The sequence below is a fragment of the Serinus canaria genome, chromosome 7, assembly GCF_022539315.1.
Source record: "Serinus canaria isolate serCan28SL12 chromosome 7, serCan2020, whole genome shotgun sequence".
In the NCBI taxonomy this organism is placed as follows: domain Eukaryota; kingdom Metazoa; phylum Chordata; class Aves; order Passeriformes; family Fringillidae; genus Serinus; species Serinus canaria.
The window spans coordinates 7,318,263-7,339,356 of record NC_066321.1 but is presented as its reverse complement, the minus strand read 5'-3'; the positions used below and the strand labels follow the sequence as shown (position 1 = coordinate 7,339,356).

The window sequence follows — 21,094 nt, the reverse complement described above, 5'->3', positions numbered from 1 at the left end:
CCAACTTTCAAACCCATGGTTTCACCCTGTTAGAAGCCTAAAAGAAGATGGGAGATCTCCATTATTTTGCTGCCCTCAAGGCCAGCTTGTTCAACCCTGCTTTTGAAAGGTAGAAACTAGGAGCAAACAACTTGAAGCAAGAATCATATCCTGAAAATAGAAACAAGAAAATAAATCTTGCTGAAACCTCAGCTGCTGTGCCTGAGGACAGGCAGCACCCCAGCAATACTCAGAGCAGTTGCCTTTAGTTGACTTGGCACGAGAATTAAGAGTTTTTAAGGGAAAAAAAATAACATCCTTGCATTGAATCAATGTTTGTGCTGACACTTACTCAAACCAGTTTTCCTCTTTTAGAAGTAAAGAAAAAGCCATCAGCTATCACAGATAAACTGAAATAATGAAAAATCAAAGGAATTACAGGGTAATGGAACAAAGGTGGCTCCCATTTTAACAAACAGCAGGCAAAACCTGCAAAAGTGAGTAAAAATCAAACAAAATTAATGATCTAAGATCCAAAAAGCAGCCATGGAAGAAAGTAGTGAACCCAAGCTGCATCAAAACACTAGCCCAAAATATTCTCATTTACTTCACTTTTCATGTAAGCATTTATAATCTCTACAGAAATATAATCTCTATAGTCAGAATAAAATCAAGAACACCTCATAAGGAGATAAAAATTTGTTAAGAGCAGGAGTGAATAAAATAAGCTACAAGTGAACAAGGCACAAGGAATGCTGCTCAGACCTGTTTAACAGCAAACATTAATTTTAGAGAATCAAACTGATAAAATACCACTGCTGGAAGTGCAAGGAGAAAGCAAACCATTTTTCCACAGGAATAGGATTAAGGAAATTATAGACACCAAAGTGCTTTCTTGTAACATTTTACTTTGAAACTAGGTACTGCAGAACTCTATTTCTGTTTCTCTAATGTGGATTAACCCAGTGCTATTTTGTTTCATTCCAAGCAGAGGATTAACACAAACTCATGCCGTTACTGTAATTATCTAGCTCGGACTGCAGCACAAATGAGAAAAATGCCTTTTATTGAGAGAATTGCAGTCAAGGGTCATTTCAGCTGCAGGAGCATCTAGACTGAGCATCCTTTTTTCTGTACACCACACTGCATCAAAAGGCTGTCAAAAAAATCTCATTTCATCTCATCTTCTACTTTAATAGTATCCCTGTTGGACAAATTTCCCTGTTTAATGATCTGACAGGTCATTTCATTTCCAGTGTTTAAAAATCATATTTCTTCTTTCTCGGAACAAGAAAGTGGTCTTCAAATTAAATAACCAAATCTAAAGATGCAGAAAAAGTATGTAAATACTATGTTTGTGAAATTAAATAACCACTTGCCCATTTGTATTTTAACGAGTGCTATGAAGTTTGAAGAGCACTGTAAGCATCTTTTCAATGTTTAGAAACTTGTAATATAAACTTAAACTAGCTTCTGTGTGAAAAGCAGAACCGTAGTGTTTTATATGACACTGAAATAAACTTAATAAAGTTAATTTGGAAAACCAAATCATCTAAGAAATACTTATTAGAAGAGTAGAAGATACAGAATAGATTCTCTGAATGCATCCTCCTCTTCTCGTATAAGTGAATTAGCCTTATCTTTCCATGAAAATTACTTTTTGAAGCACATTTCCTTGAAAAATCAACCCAGAGCCTGAACTTTCAAGTTCACTTCACAGTGACTGTGCTAAAGTAGTATTAGTTCCAGCTCTCTTCCTATTGTATTTGCAAGGAAAACTGGGTGTGCTAATTATTCCTTTTCACCAGGATGTAATCCATGATTACTTTGGCACAGATGAACAATGAGGAACTGCCAAGTGGTGTAGGAGGTCAAAAGGTGAAGCACTTCTAAGGGAAGCTGAGTGAGCTGCACTCTCTGGAGTAGAACTTTATCTCTTCAAGTGGGAGAAACAGTTCAGGAGCCAGGCAGCAAATAAATGAGCTCCCCTACGTGGGGGAAAAACTTGACACGGTTTCTTGTTACATTTGCAAGATACAGTAAATTAACATAGCAGTTATACTGACAACTTCCAGGCAAGCAGAACATTTTAAACCCTAGAGATACTAAATCATACAGTTTTAATTTTTTTTCCAGTTATAATCAACTCAACGTTTTAGGAGATAAATCAATAAACGGGGGGGAAAAATCTCCAAAAAGGTAAATGTAGCCATGCTACTGGATTTTTACATTATTTCAATGTCCAGAAAAAAATCAGCTTTAACTATTAATATCCTTTTTTAAATGATATATTAATATCCTTTTTTAAATGAATCTATCTTTCTAAACTGAGTACCCACAGCAAAACAAAAAGCCATATTATTACTCTGTGTCATCACTCAGAGATAAAGTAATTCTCTTTTAATGTTGGATTTTTCTGGTGTTATGGGGTTTTTTTGGGTTTTTGTTTTTGCTTTGCTTTGTTGTTTTTTTTATGGCATGTTACAGAAAGTCCAGGAGCAACTTTAGCACTGATACATAAGTAACAAATACTTACATGAAGGGATAATGAACTGGGGTTCAGTATTACCCGCATATCCGAGCTTTGTATACCTGTTGAGGCAAAAAAAGATTTGGTTGCAATATTTAATACCACAAATAACAAAGACATCTCATTTTTTTTAATTAACAGACCCCTGTTCAGCAGCTAGTGTCTTCACAGAAATATTTTCATATAGCTAATGCTGGTGGTAAAAGTGTTTTTGTAATTCCACTGTGGGGGAAAAAGCTGCCCTGCCCATGGACTGCCAGCTGGGCATGAGGCAGGGCTGGTCATCCTCATGTCACAAGCAGCTGATAATGCCAAGTCCTAGCAAAAGCCATTCCATTTCACAAATGGAAAACAGTGTCAAAATGTGCCTTATAAGAATAAAGAAATCAAAGGGAAAATAACTACATGCCTTCACCCAGTGTCCAGAATGTGCTACGGATATATACATTATCTTCATTATTACAATGCAAGAAAACTGAAGAAATTAACAAAGTATTCATGAAAAATAACTTCAAAACTCAGGGTACCAAAACCAGCTGCTAGAAATGCTGTCACTAAAGCAGCACAGGCAAACTCTAAAGCATGCAGACCAAAATGCACAGCTCTAGCTCAAGAGTTAGAGCTTACCCACATGTTTTTAACAAACACAGACGTGACAAAGTTCTCATTTTATTTGAGTGCAGCTGCACTGAATTAGCACCATCAGCAAAGGCATGAAGGCTGTAGTAGCACCTCTGCAGCTTTCAGCACTCTGACGTAAAGCTGGAAGATCTTAGGAGGTGTAAGGCAGCAGTAACTCTCACAAACCATAAATCCATGGCAGTGACACAGCAGAAGGCTGGGCTGCCCAGGCTGGGAGGGGAGTGCTGCTGCAGCAGCTCTGCTGCCATGCCCCATGCAGCAGTGAGCAGCAACACCTACACAATTTCCATCCCTGATGCTAATTGCACCCATCAGCGCTGGCAAGACACCAGATCTCACAGGGAAGGTGGGTTTCTCTCTGAACAACAAAGTGGTTAGCACAGGACTTCATCTAACACCACAAATGCTTTGCAGGACATGTATTTTCAAAGCTGGAAACAGGATCTTGTGTGTAACACACTGTAACAGTTGTGAGTAACCACGCACAGAAACTTGACTTCATACCAACCAACAGGAATGCTTCTTGACAAAGTAAACTCTGCAAGCAGATGACAAATAATGAAAAAAGAAACTATCAGAAAGAACTTCACAACTCATGAAGACAACTCATGAAGACATTAGGCACTGTATGTGCCTCAACTCAGGACATGCAACTTGGATTTTGCTCACTGAAGTTTGATTTTCTTCTTAAAGATTATTTCCCAGAAGAAATACCAAGAATTCCACAAACTAGTGCTTTTTTAACCTATCATGCAGAGTACAACTGCTCAAGGTATTTATATTGTATTAAGAGGCTCTTAGTGCCACAATTACTAAGTAAACCAGCAAATACTGACTCACTCCCTCTGCCTTCCCCTGCAAACCAGAACTGTGGCATGCAGATTTTAAAGCTAAATCTACACAAGAACTTTGGAGCCTGAATGCTACATAAACCTACAACGAGATTAGAAGTGGTTTTTAACAGTTAAAAAAGTTAAAACTGTTTGATTATTAAACTCAGTATTTCAAAGAAAGCAAAAGCTCAACTGTTGCAGGTAACTGGCAGCTTAGTTGCCTGTGGGTGGGAGTCTGCCCAGCACACGCACAGCCAGCAAGACTGAAAGAAAAATAATCTCATGAAAGATGCATTTTACATAAAAGAGCATATTCAGACATAAAATCAGCATATATAAAAATACTATGGCCTACTCAGCAAGAAGTGAACTGACTCAGGGAAAAAAAGTAGTGCATTTTTAAGCTTCCAAGAAAAGGGGAAAAAAATCTGCATGATATCTCTGAATATTAGAGCATTGTACCAGCAAGTCTCCAGTGCAGTGTCCTACACAACACTTCACATCTCTCATGTACAAGACTTCCTTGCACCCTTGGAACTCCAGCATTGCTGGTACATAGGCCAGGGATGGACCCCGTGCTGCCCTGGGAGCCTCAGGCTCACAGCACAGCCAGGGACCATGGCACAACACATTATAATCACTAAACCTGATTTTATAAATAAATGCATAAAGAAATGCCCTTGAGTTACAATGGGATCTCAAAATGTGATAGGTGAGGCAAAAAGCTAAGGTAAAACTCAATGAAAGTTGATAAAAATCTTAAATAATAAATGCACAATCTAGTCATGGTGGGATTCTTTACAAATTAACTTTTGCAGATACGAGGCTTTATTGAGACTGATCAGATCTATCACTCACTTGAAGTAAATATTTAAACCACATGGAAAGAAAGATACTATAGGCAATCCAGATTCCACAAGTATACAGTTTCCATAAGGAGTTCTTACATAGCAACGTGTGTCTGACTAATCAATGATTCACAGGGGAACAAGGCACACCCCAGCTTCCCCAGGGCAGGAATTACTCCTGCTACAGAAAAAGAATCCTGATAGTAGAGATATCATAAGGCAGTACCAACTCTGGATTTTCCATAAATCACCCCTGGTCTTGCTACCCACATTTGAAGAGTGGCAGAAGGGACTTGCATGGAGACAGGCAGGCATACCCCATTAATGAGACCTGGACTCAGCTTTCCCACATGGAATCTGGGGCATTCAGCAGTAAGGGCACAAGGCACTGCACACAGCAGAGTAATGGTATAAGCTGATTTCTATTAAAATCTGTAACACAGAACTGATTTACAAAATCCCAAAGGTGAAAGCCTGGACTGTTGGGGTGTTTCCCAAACACTTCTCTGTGTCCAGCTCCCTGAAGTGTTTCTGTAGGCCTACTAGCTCATTGGAAAAAAAAAAAAAAAAAAAATTTAAGAAACAATCAGGCAAAAAATTTGTTGGATAATCATGGTCTTTAGTTCAGAAAATTAGCTAGAGAGTATTCAAGAGTATCCAAGTACACATTCTCTATACATATGTGCATGTATACATGGACATGGAAAACCATATATACCGCCTCCCACCCTCTCTCTCAGCATGCATACATATATTATACATATATATATATATACCTATATATATAGTGCTGATATATCCCAGTGACTTCCCTGTAACACCTTCTCCAAAAGGCAGCACCACTCTCTAGCCTACAGAGATGTGATAAATAAAACATTATCTTTTTGTAATGGACATTCATAGCACAAACAGGTTTGGGAGACCAACTAATGAAGGTTCCTTCTGAGTTGACTCTACTAACCTCTATCTCACCTATCAGCAGAGAAATATCTTCAGCATGTGATCATCACCCTCTAAAACTCACATCCTGAAAGTGCAGAGCACTCTCTGCCCAAGAGCTCTCTGGAAGGACAGCCAAAGGGCTTCCCACAATGTTCTCAGCAGCACTAATGGGATTTCTTACATGTGCTCTCTCACCTAGAATAGATGTTTCTGAGGCTGTGACACAAAAGCAATGTCACTGGGAGGTGACTTGTGCATTAGTCATGCAGACAATTCTAAAGCCAAGAGGAAACAGCGCTGAGGGTAAGAACTTGTAACAAGGATGTCATTACCAAACCTCCATCTGCAAACCACAAACTATGACCATGTGCCTTTGCTCCACTGCTTTCCTACCCACAAGAAATGCCATTCTCCCAAGTTATACACCCTAGTTCAAGCACAACTGCAATTCCAACAAAAGTGAGGAATAGGGGAACAACTGCTTAGTGGGCAATGCAGTTGTCCAGCTGCTCCTGAAGTACCACAGAGCTGGAGGGGGTCCAACACAAATTCTGCCGTTTCTCTGACAGCTCCACACAAAGACAGGAGTTAACTGAGCACAAGCAGACAAGAGCACTCGAGGACAAGCATCACCTGATCTCCAACTCCTAGAGCAAATCTGGGTTGCAGCCTATTCTTCAGCTACTCCTAATGACCTGTGCTAACAGAAATGTCCCACATTTAAAATGCACACACAAACAGAAATAAGATGTACCTGCAATGCTGGTCCCACTGGAAAGATACAAAGCAACTTGAAAAACAAACAAAAAAAGGAACCATTTTTCTGTGGAAAAAGTAAAGCAAGTGGGAATATAAAACCCCAAACTGACAGGAAATCAAAATGGTCTCTTTCTGGTTTACCTTCAAGGTGCATCATCAGCAAAACAAGGGTATTTTGTTCAGAGGGCTATTTTTCTTCTTGTTCAAACTGCTCTCTTCATGGTGGTTCTGAATTACTGTTCACCATCTGAGCCACAGTCCTTCTGTGCAAGTTCTCACTCCAAATACAACACATCCTTTGCCTGTATCTCACCCTGCAGATGCCATGGGTTTCCCAGGCACCATAGCCTGGATAGTACATGTGTGTACCTTCTAACATTCTGTTTTCATGTGTACCACAGCCTATACATCAAGCCCAGCAAGGTTTCCCTACCTAAACACACCTCCTATGCAGAACACATCCAAGTGGTGATGCTCCAAACAAGTCTAACATCCAGTGATTAGATTAGGCTTTACACAGTTAAATGCATTTATTCTTAAATGTAAGCTGATACTGCCTTTTGGCAAGGTGTCACACTTGCTCAGGCAGCAGGAGATCTCTGCTCCATATCCCCTTCCATGCAAATGGGTCTGGAGCCAATCTCCCATTTCCCTTGAGAGCCTCTTCCCATGTGTTTATGAACTCTCCTGAGGCAGGAGTGCTCTGCATTTCTTTACTGAAACCACGTGGAAAAAAGACTCCAGGAAACAAGGGCCAAACACAGAAAAAGAGATGATTGCAACACTCATCATTCAACACATATTCACTGCTGGCTAAATAACCTTAACTCAAAAAACTGTAATCAAGTAAAGCAGGATATAGAAGGCACTACAGAAAAGCTCAGACTGTGGAGATTCTAAGGAAAACATGCACCTGGTAATATATTCAAAAGGGCATGAAAAAAATCTCATGGCAAAAACTCCAAGTTTTTTAACAGAATGGAAAGGGATTCTGCTCTTCAATACCAGCTCCTCACACATGGTCTGTCCATCAAAGACTTTATCAAAAAGGGCTTTCTTGTTTTAACTGGCATAGACAGGGATTCTAAGATAGATACCATGTTTTTACTGTCTGATATCTTCTGATAACAGCTGCCTTAAAAATAAATGAAACACTTTTCAAACATGGATGAATTCCTAGTCTTCACACAGAGTCCCATGTGACTGAAAAGCCTGAACAAGCCCTTATGGTTTTACTTGTTTTCCTTCTATCATCCTTCTTGTATCAGGATTGTTCTCTCATCCAGATGGGACTCAACTTCCATATGGGAAGTATCTACTTCTCCAATCATATGAAGAGAAATGATGAGAAAATTCCAGTGTAAGAGGAAAGCTGTCTTGCCCCTTTAAAAAAGGTCTCAGCCCTAGCATCAGGTGCAAATTGGCTAAGCAGCAGCAGAAGTCCCTGAAGGACTGATTACATTAGAAAAATGGGACTTGCATTAATAAATTAGTTTACTATCTCTTTTTAAATGTCCTTGATAAAACATAAGACAGCAAGATTTTGAAATTAGCCATGTTTTTCATATTTTACATCTTTATCTAATATAGTTCACCTTTCACACATTACTAGTTTGCTTTTTTAAATAGCAGCTGCTTCTGTCAAATTTGAAAACATTTTTGATCAACAGGTGTTTTAAGTAATCAGAAGTGGAAACCAAAGAAATTGCTCTATACATGGAAAAAATCCACAAGATTACAAGCAGTCTCAGGTAAAGAGTATCTTCTTCAATTGCAGATAAGTCACATGAAGAGATGGTAAAAGGGAGTACAGTATTTCACTGACATATGGGACCTCTAGGTAGCAGAGGTATTAAAAATCTCACAGTCTACAAGCTTGACCTTGGAATTAACTGTACTACTGTGTGTTTGAAACTATTATTTACATTATTTCCCCGCCAAAATATCAGCCCACTCAAGCAAGAGCCTTTACCTTAGCAACAAATACTTCTGTGCCACATACTGAAACTATCACAGTGAAACAAACCATAAGAAGATTGGTGAGCAATTTAATAAATAAGTTTAAAAGCAGCTTGAAAGAGAAGTGCTTCTAGCAAAGGTTTATTTCCTAAATAGACAAAACCCACCTTTAAAAAATTGATTTATCTTTAAAGGCATCTCTACGTTTGTGCAGAAATTTATCCAGTGCTGCTTTTTATCAGCAGCTACCTCCACAACTCAGAGCACAGACAACTGTACTGCTCACTAGTAAAATCCAGCTAAAATGGGGAGTGAAAACCACAAAGACACAGCTGCACACAGCCAGACCAGAATGACCAAGAGGAACAAGGAGACAAAAGCAGCCTGTGCTGCACAGCACTCAGAATAAATTACACATGCACTGTAATACAGGTCTCCAGGTGACATTTTTAACACCAGTCTGGAGAACAGAGGAAGCTACTGCATTGTGCTGCTTCTAACTTTACTAACATTTGGAGGGAATAGAAGAGCAACAACTTTCAATTTTGCTTTCTGTTTACTACCACCAAATCTTTGAAAATCAACCAACCAACCAAAAATGAACAACACTGGTAAGCTGGCTCTGGAAAAGTTCTCCTGAAAGTAAAGAGGAAGATAAGACACATTTATGTCCAGAAAACTGGCTTATAATTGAGCCACGAAAAGCGGACTTGAAACCAGCCCATCCTTAAAAGTGTTTTCAACTAACAAAATCCAAACTGTGGCATCCTGATGATACTACCACATAAACTTAGAGTTTTTGCCAATTCAATCTGTAGTTATAAACCCATTTCTAATATTTAATGCTGGCACACAGTTTAACACAAAAGTTAAAGCTTTCCTCTGACTGCATTTTCCTCAAAATAAGAAGAGCAAATGGCTTTGGATATTATCTTTGTATGATGAGAGTAGTTTGAGGCAAAATGCTCCCTTTCTACTTGCTGCTTCCTTAGAGACTTCTAGACTAATTCATTTTAACAAGTGTCTTAACAGTGCCTCTGTGTTACACCACACCCACACAGCACTCACCTATACTGATAGGCTTTTTAATAAATTTGTATTTCATTTTTCCAGGCTTTCTGAGCATTTTTCACAGCCTGCCTACTCCATGCAGTATTTCCAAATACTGAGGAAAGAATGCCCAAAAGTTTGGCAGCCTTACATGAATAATTACTTAACAGTGTAAGTTATTTAGTATGAGGGGGAGATTTATTTGGCAACTTTCTACATCATTTACCCAAAATAATCTAACATCAGGAGTTGGACTCAATTATCCCTGTGGGTCCTTTCCAACTCAGAATAATTTATGACTGCACAGACATTTATCAGGAAGGAAAAAAACCCAAGAAAATGAATGAATTATACATATTTTTCAACAGATAAAGCAAGGAAGGATCAATTGAATAGACACATACATAACCTGCAAGTAAACAAAATCCTACACTAGAAGAAATTAAACAGATGAAATCTAAGTCTTATGATGCAGGAAAAGCCTGACTTGACTTGAAAGTTTCTTCAAGCAAATGTATTAAGGAGCTAAAACTGTAAAGTTCTTCCACGTTAAAAAAAAAAAAAAAAAAAAAAAGTGTTGATCTTTTGGGCTTGCTATTTGCAGTTTCAGCACTTGAGAGCTCCAGCTTTGACCCAAGAGCTGTGCAGAGGGCAGGATGAGACTGCATGGCCTGGGAGAGCAGGGATGGAGGGCAGGACCACCCAGCAAGCACCAAGGGATTGGCCCAGCAGTCCCAGTCTGCCCCATTATCACTTCAGCCTTTCAGCAGGTAACCAAGTGTTTTCCATCAAGAGCAGGCTTGCACCTAAAGCACCAGATTACATATTTATCATGTTACACCACATTTGTAATAAAAGACTGTTTCAATTAGAAACAGTTGGCTCGTAGAAAAAAACTCAGCTGTGGACTAAAACATAGCAGTAAATCTTGTTTAATATAAAAAGCAGGTCTCATTTAACAGGATCACAGAGATTCTGCAGTCTGACAGTAAGTATGCAAGCAGTGGTATTGTGAAAGCTCCTGCAGATGACAAACAATGTTCTGTATCTAAGGCAAGTCATGACAAAAAAAATACTAATACTGAAAACCTAGATAGGAGGTATGATAAAAATTACAATCTGGATTCATCCATTGATAGCATTTATCTATCAAAATAAACTATCAACCTCCTGTCTGCATCCTTCTCTCTACAGCTTGAGCACGCCAAAACACATCCTGTGCACAGCTGCAAACATTTGCATTGACCACAAGAGAATAATAAAGAGAAAAAGGAAATCCCAGAAAAAAATCAAAACCGTACATTCAGCTAGAGTTTTTCCGTCTAGCCTTAAAAATGCAAACCCATGATCAGAACAAAAATAAAAAGATATGAATCATATTATACCCTACATTAAGTCAGCAGATAAAATTTTCTTTTTTTCAATGGATGTAACTGAATAAACAAAACCCCAGCAATACATCACTAGTAGCACTTGGAAAGGACTAATGCTTCATTTTGATGGTTAAATGTTCCTGCTATGGGCACTAATAAGTTTGCAATCCAATTGGTATCTTTAAACATCTACCCAAGGATGATTTCTGTAAGACTGGTACACTTAAATATATTTTAGTTCAGTGACCAAAAATCAAAGATTAAAGCAATAGAGATTCCTTTTCTTACACTGAGCAGAAAAGAACTTGGAATTTCCTCGAGGACAAACCCAAGTGTGTTTTTAGTTATTTTACCTTTGAAATTAACCTTGACTCCCTAAAGTCTTCAACGTTGGACAAACATTCATTTAAAGTTCTTTTTAAAAAAGTTTGTTTGAAATTGTTGAAACCTTTTAGCATGTCCCAAAGAAAGCCTGCAATGATGAAACTAAATGTTGAGACATGATGTTGAAACTTTCCAATTGCATGAACTAACAGACCTACTGCAAAGCTTCTTAGATGTGCCTACAAAACAACAGAGAACATGAATTACTACTCAGAACTGGTACAATATTTCTGAACTCATAAAAACTACATTTTTAATTAATTTAGACTAGTAAATGTCCCTAGGAGTCATGCAATCAACACACTTGCTGGGCAGAAAGTCCAAGCCAGGTACTAAACACACCAAGGGACAAGGAGGGCACCTGCCCATCCCAGGTACACCTCAAACCCTGCCCTGAGCAGGAGCCCTGCAGTTCACACAAGGAGGTTCATTAATCTTTAACTTAACAGATCCAGCCCAGGGATGCAAGTGGATCCCTCTACCCTGGAATGCCATTGCCTCTTTCCTCTGTAGCAAGCACAAGTGAGACACAGGAAAAGAGGAGCAGAAACTGAAGGATTGGAAGGTGCCATGCATCTTGAATGGATTCTGGAATGCATTAAATATAACAAGACATAAACTGATTCCTATGATGGAATTACGGACAAAAAAAAAAAAAGTGTGTGTCAGCAGAAATAGATGTACTCCTAATTGAACTCCTATTATTCCTAATTATATTGCATACTCTGAGCATTTAGTGTTGCAACATGGACTGTGATGTATTAGAATCATCCAAGAGACACCCCAGGTCATCATCAGCCTTCCAAGTGTCCTTGCAAAGGTTTTTTAAATGTATTCAATAAATTCTTAACCTAGTACAATTCCTTTTTCCACGTGAAGGATGAGACATTTCCCTCTCCCTCCCTAACCACACTTCAGCCACTGGCAAGCAAAAGATACTGTTAAAACCCTGGAAGAGGATTTTTTCCAAATGCCATCAAGAAAATATTTTTTCCATGCTTTCCATATTGAAAAATTACTTCTAGGATGACATAACACAGAGAAAATTCAGCCCAAAAGAGAAAATTTTCATGAAGATTGAAGCCCATAAAAGGTCGTGACAAGATATCCAATTGAAGTATAAACTGCAAAAATATCATGGTGCTGAAATCTTTATACTAAACATAAGTTAGGCTTGGAAAAACCTGCAGAAATGAACCATGCCTGGAACATTAGGAAAGAAAAATAATTTCAAGGTACGGTATAAGATAGTAAAAAGTTCAAGAGCTCACAATACAGGCTGTTACTTCCCCCACACCTTGATTTTATAGCACTGTATTTCTGTCCTCACAGATTTTGCTGTCTATGGAAGATTATTGCTTTTCATGGATCTTGTACTCATTTACACTCTCAGGTCAAAACCCAGAAGAGAAACAGAATGACATTATCCTGTCATACCTTATCACATCAGAAGACACTGAACCCATAAACACTTTGCTCTCCTTAAGAGCCATAGAGGTGTTGCATGAAGATTAACTAGAGCAGTAGGGTTTGTAGAGAATTTCCCCAAAGCAAAGCTCACTCCAGCAAGCTTCTGCTTTTCTGAGGTTCTGAGTGCCCAAATTTACTCTTCCTTCATTCACAGCACTGGTTAGAGAGACCAAATAGCCAAGAAACTCTCAGAGATGTAGGTGACTCATTCCAAAGAACAGCTTGCAACTCCACATCAAGAAATCCTGGAAATCCTGAGCAGCCTCAATTCTCCTGGCTCTCAGCTCAGCAGGAACCCAGACTTTCAGGAGGTGTCCAAGAAATCCTGAGTTCCCATCAAGAGCAGGAAATCTTTCTCCAGTCAACCCTAAAACCTTTCACTCACCCCTAGTATGCAAAAAAGAAGTTAAAAAAATACATCACTTTTTGCAACCTGTGCATGGGAAATAAAAAAGGGAAATAAAAAGCTTGGCATAGGAGAAGGCAGAAAACAAGACCCATGACAACAGGCTGGGTTTTTTCCACACAATCATATAACCAATTTACTCAAGAAAAAGGTTTCTAACAGACACGACCCTTCCAATAAAAGACTCTTGTGTACATTAGAGAAGCTGGTCAGCACTGACACTCAAGTATTGAATGGATCCACCTGGCAGCCACTGAGAAATGGCACACAAACCTGCAGAAAACAAAGCTCAGGTATAGAAAATACAAATAATATTCTGTAAATCCCTTTCAGTGCTCTAACTAAGTTCTCATTTTAGAAGTGCAATAGTTGCATAGCCACTTACTGCAGCTCAGCTGAAGAGCCATTAATTTGAACACTTGCAATTATCTGCCACCCCAAATGAGCTAATTCAGTGTTATACAAGTCACACTGAAGGAAAAAAAGTGCTTTCACACAGAAAGACACAGTTAAAATCTACTTGTCAACCTAATCAAGCTAAATTCCAAAGTGGCGTAGGAAGAGCTTTTAATCATGACTCGCAGGCAGCGCTGTGCTCGCCTGTAGAAGAGGCAGCAAGAACAATTCAAATACCCAAAAGGCACAGAGCAAAAGACTGCAGCCTACTGTGATTAAAAAATGACTAAGAGCCTTTTCCTTTCTTTGGTATGTTGCTCACATACTTTATGGGAAGAACTCCATCTCCTTTTTCTATTTTTAATTTTTGTTTTAAAATGAATGTGATTCTTAGATACATCAAGTATGAAGTAAGTCACATTCACAGCATATCTACTTACTTCAGGAAAATCAAAAATTTGCCAGTGTTTGAAAGATATAAACAGCACGTAGGTTCATAGCTCGTTGTTCATGGACCTGGTGCCTATCTTTTGTGGAAAGGAGAGAAAGAGAGGGGGTCTCAGCAACCAAGTGAAGTCAAATTCACTACCAACGTGGAAAAAGACTTCCTGACAATAAGGTCCATGGTGTTGTTCTACAGAATACCCAACAAACAATATACTTAAAACTAAACTAGACATGGCTATCAGTTCTAGAAATAAATAATACTGGGTTTAGCAGTTATGTTAAACTAACTGGCCTCTTCAGACTTTTCATATCATGTACAAATACTGTACAATTAAAAGGACAGTGCCTCAGACAAGCAGCTTCTAAAACCACAAGTATTTACTTGCCCTTCCCAGCTATCAATTACCTTATTTTCTAGGTATCGAGTTTGCTTAGGCAAAGAATGCAAATTTCAGAGTACAAATGTAATACTGGAAGAATTTCAGTTGCATCTGATTGCCATGTCACTGATTAAACCCATTTCCCAGCTCCAGCTGTATGACATGTACTTAGATGACCCCTAAAAAGTTTGACTGAGCTGTTAAAACCTCAAGCAACAGTCATCTTGTTATCTCCCCAATCTCTTCTGTGTTTTTTGCCTCTTTATGCTTTGAAAGAATTCCTTATCATTTGTATAATCTGTGCAGGCTGATGCTGAAAAGCACAACTCTGCTGCCTTTCTCATCTTTCTTAGCCGGCAAAAATGCACACACATATAAAAAAAAAATTTAACACCCCAAATTTAACTCAGAGATAAACAAACTGAACTGTGAACAAGCACAAGACATAGGAAGACACTCTTCAATACCACTTCTACAGCTGCCCTTTTGCTGATTGAGGTCAATTCTCCTGAGATTACAAACTATCAACCCTTTCCTCTAAAAAAAGCCTACTTACTGGAAAACCAGTGCACATTTAAAGCCTATTCTAAGCAAGGCAGCTCCTTTCCCCCTTTCTGTTTTGGCTGTATTTTCAAAACCTCTTTTCCTCTTTTTGGGGGCTATATTTAATTTGTCTGCTCTCTTTCATTTTGGCAGACAGGACAGAAGACAAACCTCAGCTGATCTGTACTGAGCACAGGGCTGACACAGTTTGTGCTCTCACAAAAAAAGTGAGATGGACTGGGAGGGCTATACCAAATAAAAAAATAAAAGCCAAGAGCATGATTATGCTATCATAACCCACTGCACTATTACCCAGCTGTTTCTTATACATCTCAACTATCATATTTTTCTTTTGTAAATTCACCACCTTACATTTTTGTCTACTGAAATTACTGAATTCAAACCACCCCAACACTCTGTAGTCTTTACAGCACTACAAATCTTTGCCCCACTTTCTTGAAGCAGAATTTTACAGAAGAACAACCCTGGATGATGAAATGCATCTGAAATGAAAAGCTTGAGCTGCATTAAAAAAAATACAGTGCACAAAATAGCATCTTAGAACATTCTTTCAAGATTTGTAGGGAAATAAATAAACAGGATCAAGACTTGGCTAACATCATATTCAAGAACATTACAGAGTACATCATCTGAAGTGAAGCTGATTAATGGTGTACTTGCACATAAATCTTCCCCAGGAACACTTGCTTTAACACTCATGTCCCTTGGTACACCTCTCAAATCACAAAGTTATTTCTTACACAGCTCTGAGCTTGCATGCTGCTCCTGCAGGGCATTGCTGAAAGCCTTAAGCAAATTTCTAATCCAGTGGTCACAACCTGCAAAGATATAATTATTGCCTTTAATGGCACTACTGGTGATACACAAACGTGGGATGGGAAAAAGCCTCTGGTGGCTTGTGGAAGAGAGGTTAGAAATCTTTTGCTCTGAAAGACAAACAGCAGATATACACATGTTAAATTCACATATATTTCTACTCACTCAGCTAAACGCCCTCATTCCCATTGTGCTAACTTTCCTCCATCCCACAGAACTCAAAGTTTTAATTCTGCTTTCACTACAGGAATGACTTCTTCATACAAGTGTTAGACATACAGACATCAGTCTCACACATACATATATACCTGCTCTTCCTAAGGACCGATTTATTGATGTCCTACACTAAACAGATTCTTTTGAGGGGATGATGAGCATGTGCTTTCAGAAACAACTGCTTAGGTTGCAGAACACACTCTTACAAGAAAGCACGATAAATATCTGCAGCTACAGAGCACTCATTGAAAATTTTCTTTATTTTTCGCAAAAGGGGTGAGAAGTGAAACAAAAGTAAAAAACGAGTTAAAGAAGCAGCATGCCATCAGTGGTAGCTAAAGAGCTCTGATACACAGCAGTGCTTTCCCTTCCCATGAACAACAGCGGCCCGATGGAGCCGTTTCCTCTTTCCGACGGCCCCGCGGTCCGCGCTGCCCGAGCGCGCTCTGCTGCGAGCGGCCCCGCGGAGCCGCCCGGCCCCGCTTCCCACGGCCCCGCCGGGGCTGCCGCGCCGCCCCAGCCCCCGGAGCCGCGCAAAGGCCAGCCCGGCTCCCCGGGGCCTCCTCCCGCACCGCTCCCGGTGCTAGGGATCACTGGCACTGCGTTCCCTCCACCGCCTGGCAGCTGCTGAACGAAAAGAAGCGTTTCCAAAGCGGATTTGGTTCAGGTTTGACACTGAAAACTGCCTTATAAGGTATAAAAGCCCGAAAGCAGGAAGAGGCTTTGACAAAACTAAGGAAGTTCCTCTGCGCCTGCTCGATGGAAGGGGAGGGGTTTTTTTCTTCCACAGAGAGAAGTAACACAGAATAAATGACATTATCCGGACATTAAAACAAAAAATAAATACACACGATCCCCCCAGACGGCGCCGGGCAGAGCGACGACTCCCCCACGCCGGGGATCCCAGGGGCTCTGGGCAGCCGCGGGAGCCGCGTCCCCGCTCGCCTCCCCCGGCCCCGCAGCCGCACAAGGTCCGGCAGCCGCACAAGGTCCGGCAGCCCGGCCCGGGACCGATGGGGACGGCCCCGACCGGCCCGAGAGCAGCGAGCGGGGCCGTGCCGGGACGCGGCTCCTGCCGGGCGGAGAGCGAAGGGCGGGGAAGGGAAGGCGGCTGGATGCTCCCCCCGGCCCAGCCCGGCCCGCTCCATCCCTCCCAGCACCGGCCCCGCGGCGGCTCGGGCGCGGCTGCCCGGCCCGGCAGCGCGACCCCCCGCCGCCATCTGCAGCAGCATCGGCGGCGGAACCCGCCCGGCCCCGCCCCGGGCGGCCCCGAGCTGTCAGCGGCCGCGTCTCACCCCGTGCCGCAGTCCACCACGCAGGCCGGGAGCCGCCCTGCCATGCTGGTCGGTAGCGGCGGTGCTGGGGACGGCGGGCAGCCCTGGGCTCCGGCGGGGCTCGACGGGCTGCGCTCGGCGGCACCGAGGGACTTCCGCAGGGCGGGCGCTGCCTCCGCCCCCGCCCGCTCGCTCGCTGCCCGGCGAGCCCAAGATGGCTGACCCGCCCCGCCCCGTGACGTGCGGTGGCGCGGCCTCGCCCGCCGGGCGGAGCGGCGGAGCGCCCTCAGGGCGGCGGGAGCTGCTCGGTCTCTGGTTATCGCGGAAATAGCACGGGGTCAGTCGGGCTGGAGAACGCCCCCGAGGTCGCCGGCTCCGACCAGTGACCGAACAGCACCGTGTCGAAACAGGGCATGTGCAACGTCCAGGCTTTCTTTAAACATCTCCCGGGATGTGGCTCCACCACCTTCGTGGGCAATCACAGAACTGTTAGGGTTGGAAGGGACCTGTGGAGGTCATTCGGTCCATGCAGTGACACAGGAATGCATCCGGGTGGGCTCGGAATGTCTTCAGTGTGGGACACTCCACACCCTCCCCAGGCAGCTGTTGCAGGGCTCTGCCGCCTTCAATATAAAGAAATTCTTCCTCATGCTGAGGTGAAACATTGGCCAGTGCTCTTCATCCTGTTGCTGGGCACCACTGAAACAATCTGGCACCATCTTGGCAGCTGTCTTTGAGATATTTATGTGCAATAATGAGATCCCCTCTCAGTCTTCTCCAGCCCAAACAGGCCCAGCTCCTGCAGTCTCGCCTTTTCAGAGAGATGAGACAGACTCACCCTATCATCTTTGTCCCAAAGAGGGCAGGAGACGATGCACTGTTGGGGTCAGGTGCTCAGGTCGACATAATATAGTCTGTACTTTTGTCTTTCTCTCTCTGCCTGCCTTCCACAACCCTTCAGGCTTTGAAGGACAGAGTGCTGAGCACACCAGGTCTGGCCTAGTCCTTGCCCTGTGGTGTACTGCAGCCATACACTATTTTTTGTTTTTTTCAAAGTTCTCATATTAGGTATTTCAGGAATTTTCAATCCTTTGCTTGTTGCTCCTGCCTTGGCAATGCGATATGAGCTTCATGGTATAATTGGATGTCAAGCTGTGGACAAACTTGATAGTAGATCAAAATGAGTAATTGCCAGAGGGCAGCAATGGATCTTAATGGCTCTAATAAGCATCATCAGGCATCTCCACCCCACAGTCCTTGTCCCAGCGAAATAGAGACCCAGTTAAGCTCAGCTCTGGCCCTTCAGATTTTGTCTGAGCTTGGCTGTAGGTCGGTGCTGTCTCAGCCTTGCTTGCTGCCTTGATATTAGACTTGCCTTGTCCCTCTGGTAGCCTCCACACTGGTCCTAGTGCTGCTCTGACATCCTGACTTCACCTCGGAGCTGTGTGGCTGCTGATGGCCCTGTGTCCCTTAGAGAGCCCTCCAAGTATTCTCACAGTGGTCTTGTTTTTCTGTCTTCAGCATGTTCTCCTCACCTGGTCTCACCTATCTCCAAGTAATAGCCTCTTTGCCTTTTTTCACTGGAGGGATAGACTGGAGTCAGTGCCAAAGCAAAGGAAGGACTAGGTACATGCCCTTCAGGGTGAGATAAGAAAGAGCAAAACCATCCCTTTCAGCAGCAGCAGCCAGGCAGTTCATTTGGGAAGTTCAAGTCACCATCTGGCTTCTGTGGGCTGCCAGATCTTCCTGAGGAACATAAGCAAGGAAAGGAGATATTGAGAATATTAACATTTCTATTTTAATGTCAAAGCAAATTATGACTAGAACATTATGAGATATTTTACAGATAATGAAAGGGATTTCTGCAGGATATTGTGTAGCTTGTGAGCTATGCTGAGCTAGAATATTAAAGATGAATATCTCTAAATGCTTTTCAGAGAAAGTGCAAATAGCCCTTTCCTTTGTATGTGCTGCTGTGTGTGCATAAGTAAATATTTATCTAAAATAAATACAGTCAGGATATAAACCACCATGTGGACTTTTCACTCTCCTCTCAGTTTTATTATGTGGTAGTCAGGGTTATACATGCAGCAGGTTCAACTGCTGCATCTGGCAGATGGAATTCCGGAATGAGAGGGCAGCTTTGGGCTCCAGCTGCTGAAGTTAAAGTACCCTCCCAGAGGAGCACAAAACAAGATCCAAAAACCTGAGGCATGTGGAAAGGATGGAGCTGGCAGGTCGTGTCCAGGCCATACAGCACAGAGGGGATCAGGACCAGAGTTAATTTACCCAGCTGCAGTGAGATTTGAACAGACCAATCATTAGTGTTCCATAGCTGGCCAGTCTTTATTACATAATATTTCCAAATAATGCTCCTGATTAGTCTTATTAACCTTAATGGCAAAGGCAAAGGACAGAGAGTAGAATGGCTGTGATAGCATGCTGGAGACTTTCTGCTGGCAGAAGCATCATTTCACTATAAAACTTTAAATCACACCCAAAAGCACTTAGTGTAATGCACTCTACAGAAAATATGCCATTGCTGAATTTATCTTTTCCTCCCTGTGAGTACAAGTGTTTTCTGGGAAGTGGTGGGGCACTGAGCAGAACAAAAGGGTTGAGCAGAACAAAAAAGTGCTTCAGGTCATATGGAAAGTGAAACAACTCTGTTAAGCAGCTCCTTTGCAATCTCTTACTATCAGTGTGTGTTCTTCCTGAGTCTGCATTAAGAATGACATTGAAAAAGAGCAGTGCTGGTGCATTTTAATTTACTGAATTACAGTGGAATTTACATTTGAGGACCAAAAAGCATAGGATTTCTCTCAGTATCAAGGTGCCAAACGAGTCACAGTTTTGCCAGAGAAGGGTTTGAAAGACCTTGGCCTTGAGATCTCCTGTTTCATTTTATTAGCCTTGCCAGATGCAGTTTTCAGATGGCTGTGGATACAGGCACCAGCCCAATAAAAAAAGGGGGCAAGATTTCTCTTTAAGCAATATTATTTCACATTGTTGTACCATAAACACAAGTTTGATATATAACTCATCCAAATTCAAATAGATTAATCTAAATTTCAATTCTGGTTTCTGTATAGACCTTTTGTAGTTTTATGCATTGGCATCTAGATTATCTTGGTGGATATTTTTAGCACAGAAGTCTTGTGCTCAAATTACAGAATTGAGCTTATAAAGCTGAAATTCAGCTAGATCCAGCAGGATTGCTGTGCTGATTGGTATATTTCTTTCATGGAAAGATTTTCCAACCTTTACTTCCAACCTTTTGGTACAAGAGCAGTAGAAAAGCCTACAGTCTGTTTTCATGGTGTAATTTTCTGAATCTTTTCATCCTTATTTGGCAAGAAGTCGGTTCCTGTGTTATGAAAAGCTTTTTATTGTTTCAGGGTGTACCAGAACCAAAATTTTTAATGTGTGGAAGAAATGTCTTGGTATATTCTCAATCTTACCAAAGGAATGGGAGTGAACAAAAGCCTGAATTGCCTTTATCTGGTACCATCTCTGGAAGTGTTCAAAAAGCATGTCGATGTGGCACTTGGGGACATGGTTTAGCTGTGAGCATGGTGGTGGCTGAGCTGGTCTTAGTGGTCTTTTCCAACCTTTATGATTCTGTGAAATCCTATACAGCAACAGCATCCTTCAATGAGGCACCAAGTCCAGCGTTTGTAAGCACAGTTGGATTGCAGGTGATCTTCTCCTAAACATCCATGCTAACAGAAGTAATTACCATTGCAGAGCATCCTCCTTCTGTTTCCATCTGCCTCCAGGCAGTTTACAATGTAAACACAGAGCAAGGGAATGCAGATGAATACAA

General features: G+C 41.6%; 1 protein-coding gene across 1 annotated transcript in view; it reads right to left on the bottom strand.

Annotated features, from left to right (window-relative positions):
• The window catches only part of ACTR3 (actin related protein 3), a 28,681-nt gene extending 11,196 nt beyond the window's left edge, over window positions 1-17,485 (bottom strand). The window contains exons 1-2 of the mRNA XM_030241767.2: window positions 17,290-17,485; window positions 2,516-2,571 (exon numbers count right to left, since the gene is read on the bottom strand). Of these exons, the coding sequence (XP_030097627.2) occupies window positions 2,516-2,571; window positions 17,290-17,333 (100 nt within the window). The 5' untranslated portion in view covers window positions 17,334-17,485. The remainder of the gene's footprint in view (window positions 1-2,515; window positions 2,572-17,289) is intronic.
• Between the last annotated feature and the right edge of the window lie 3,609 nt (window positions 17,486-21,094).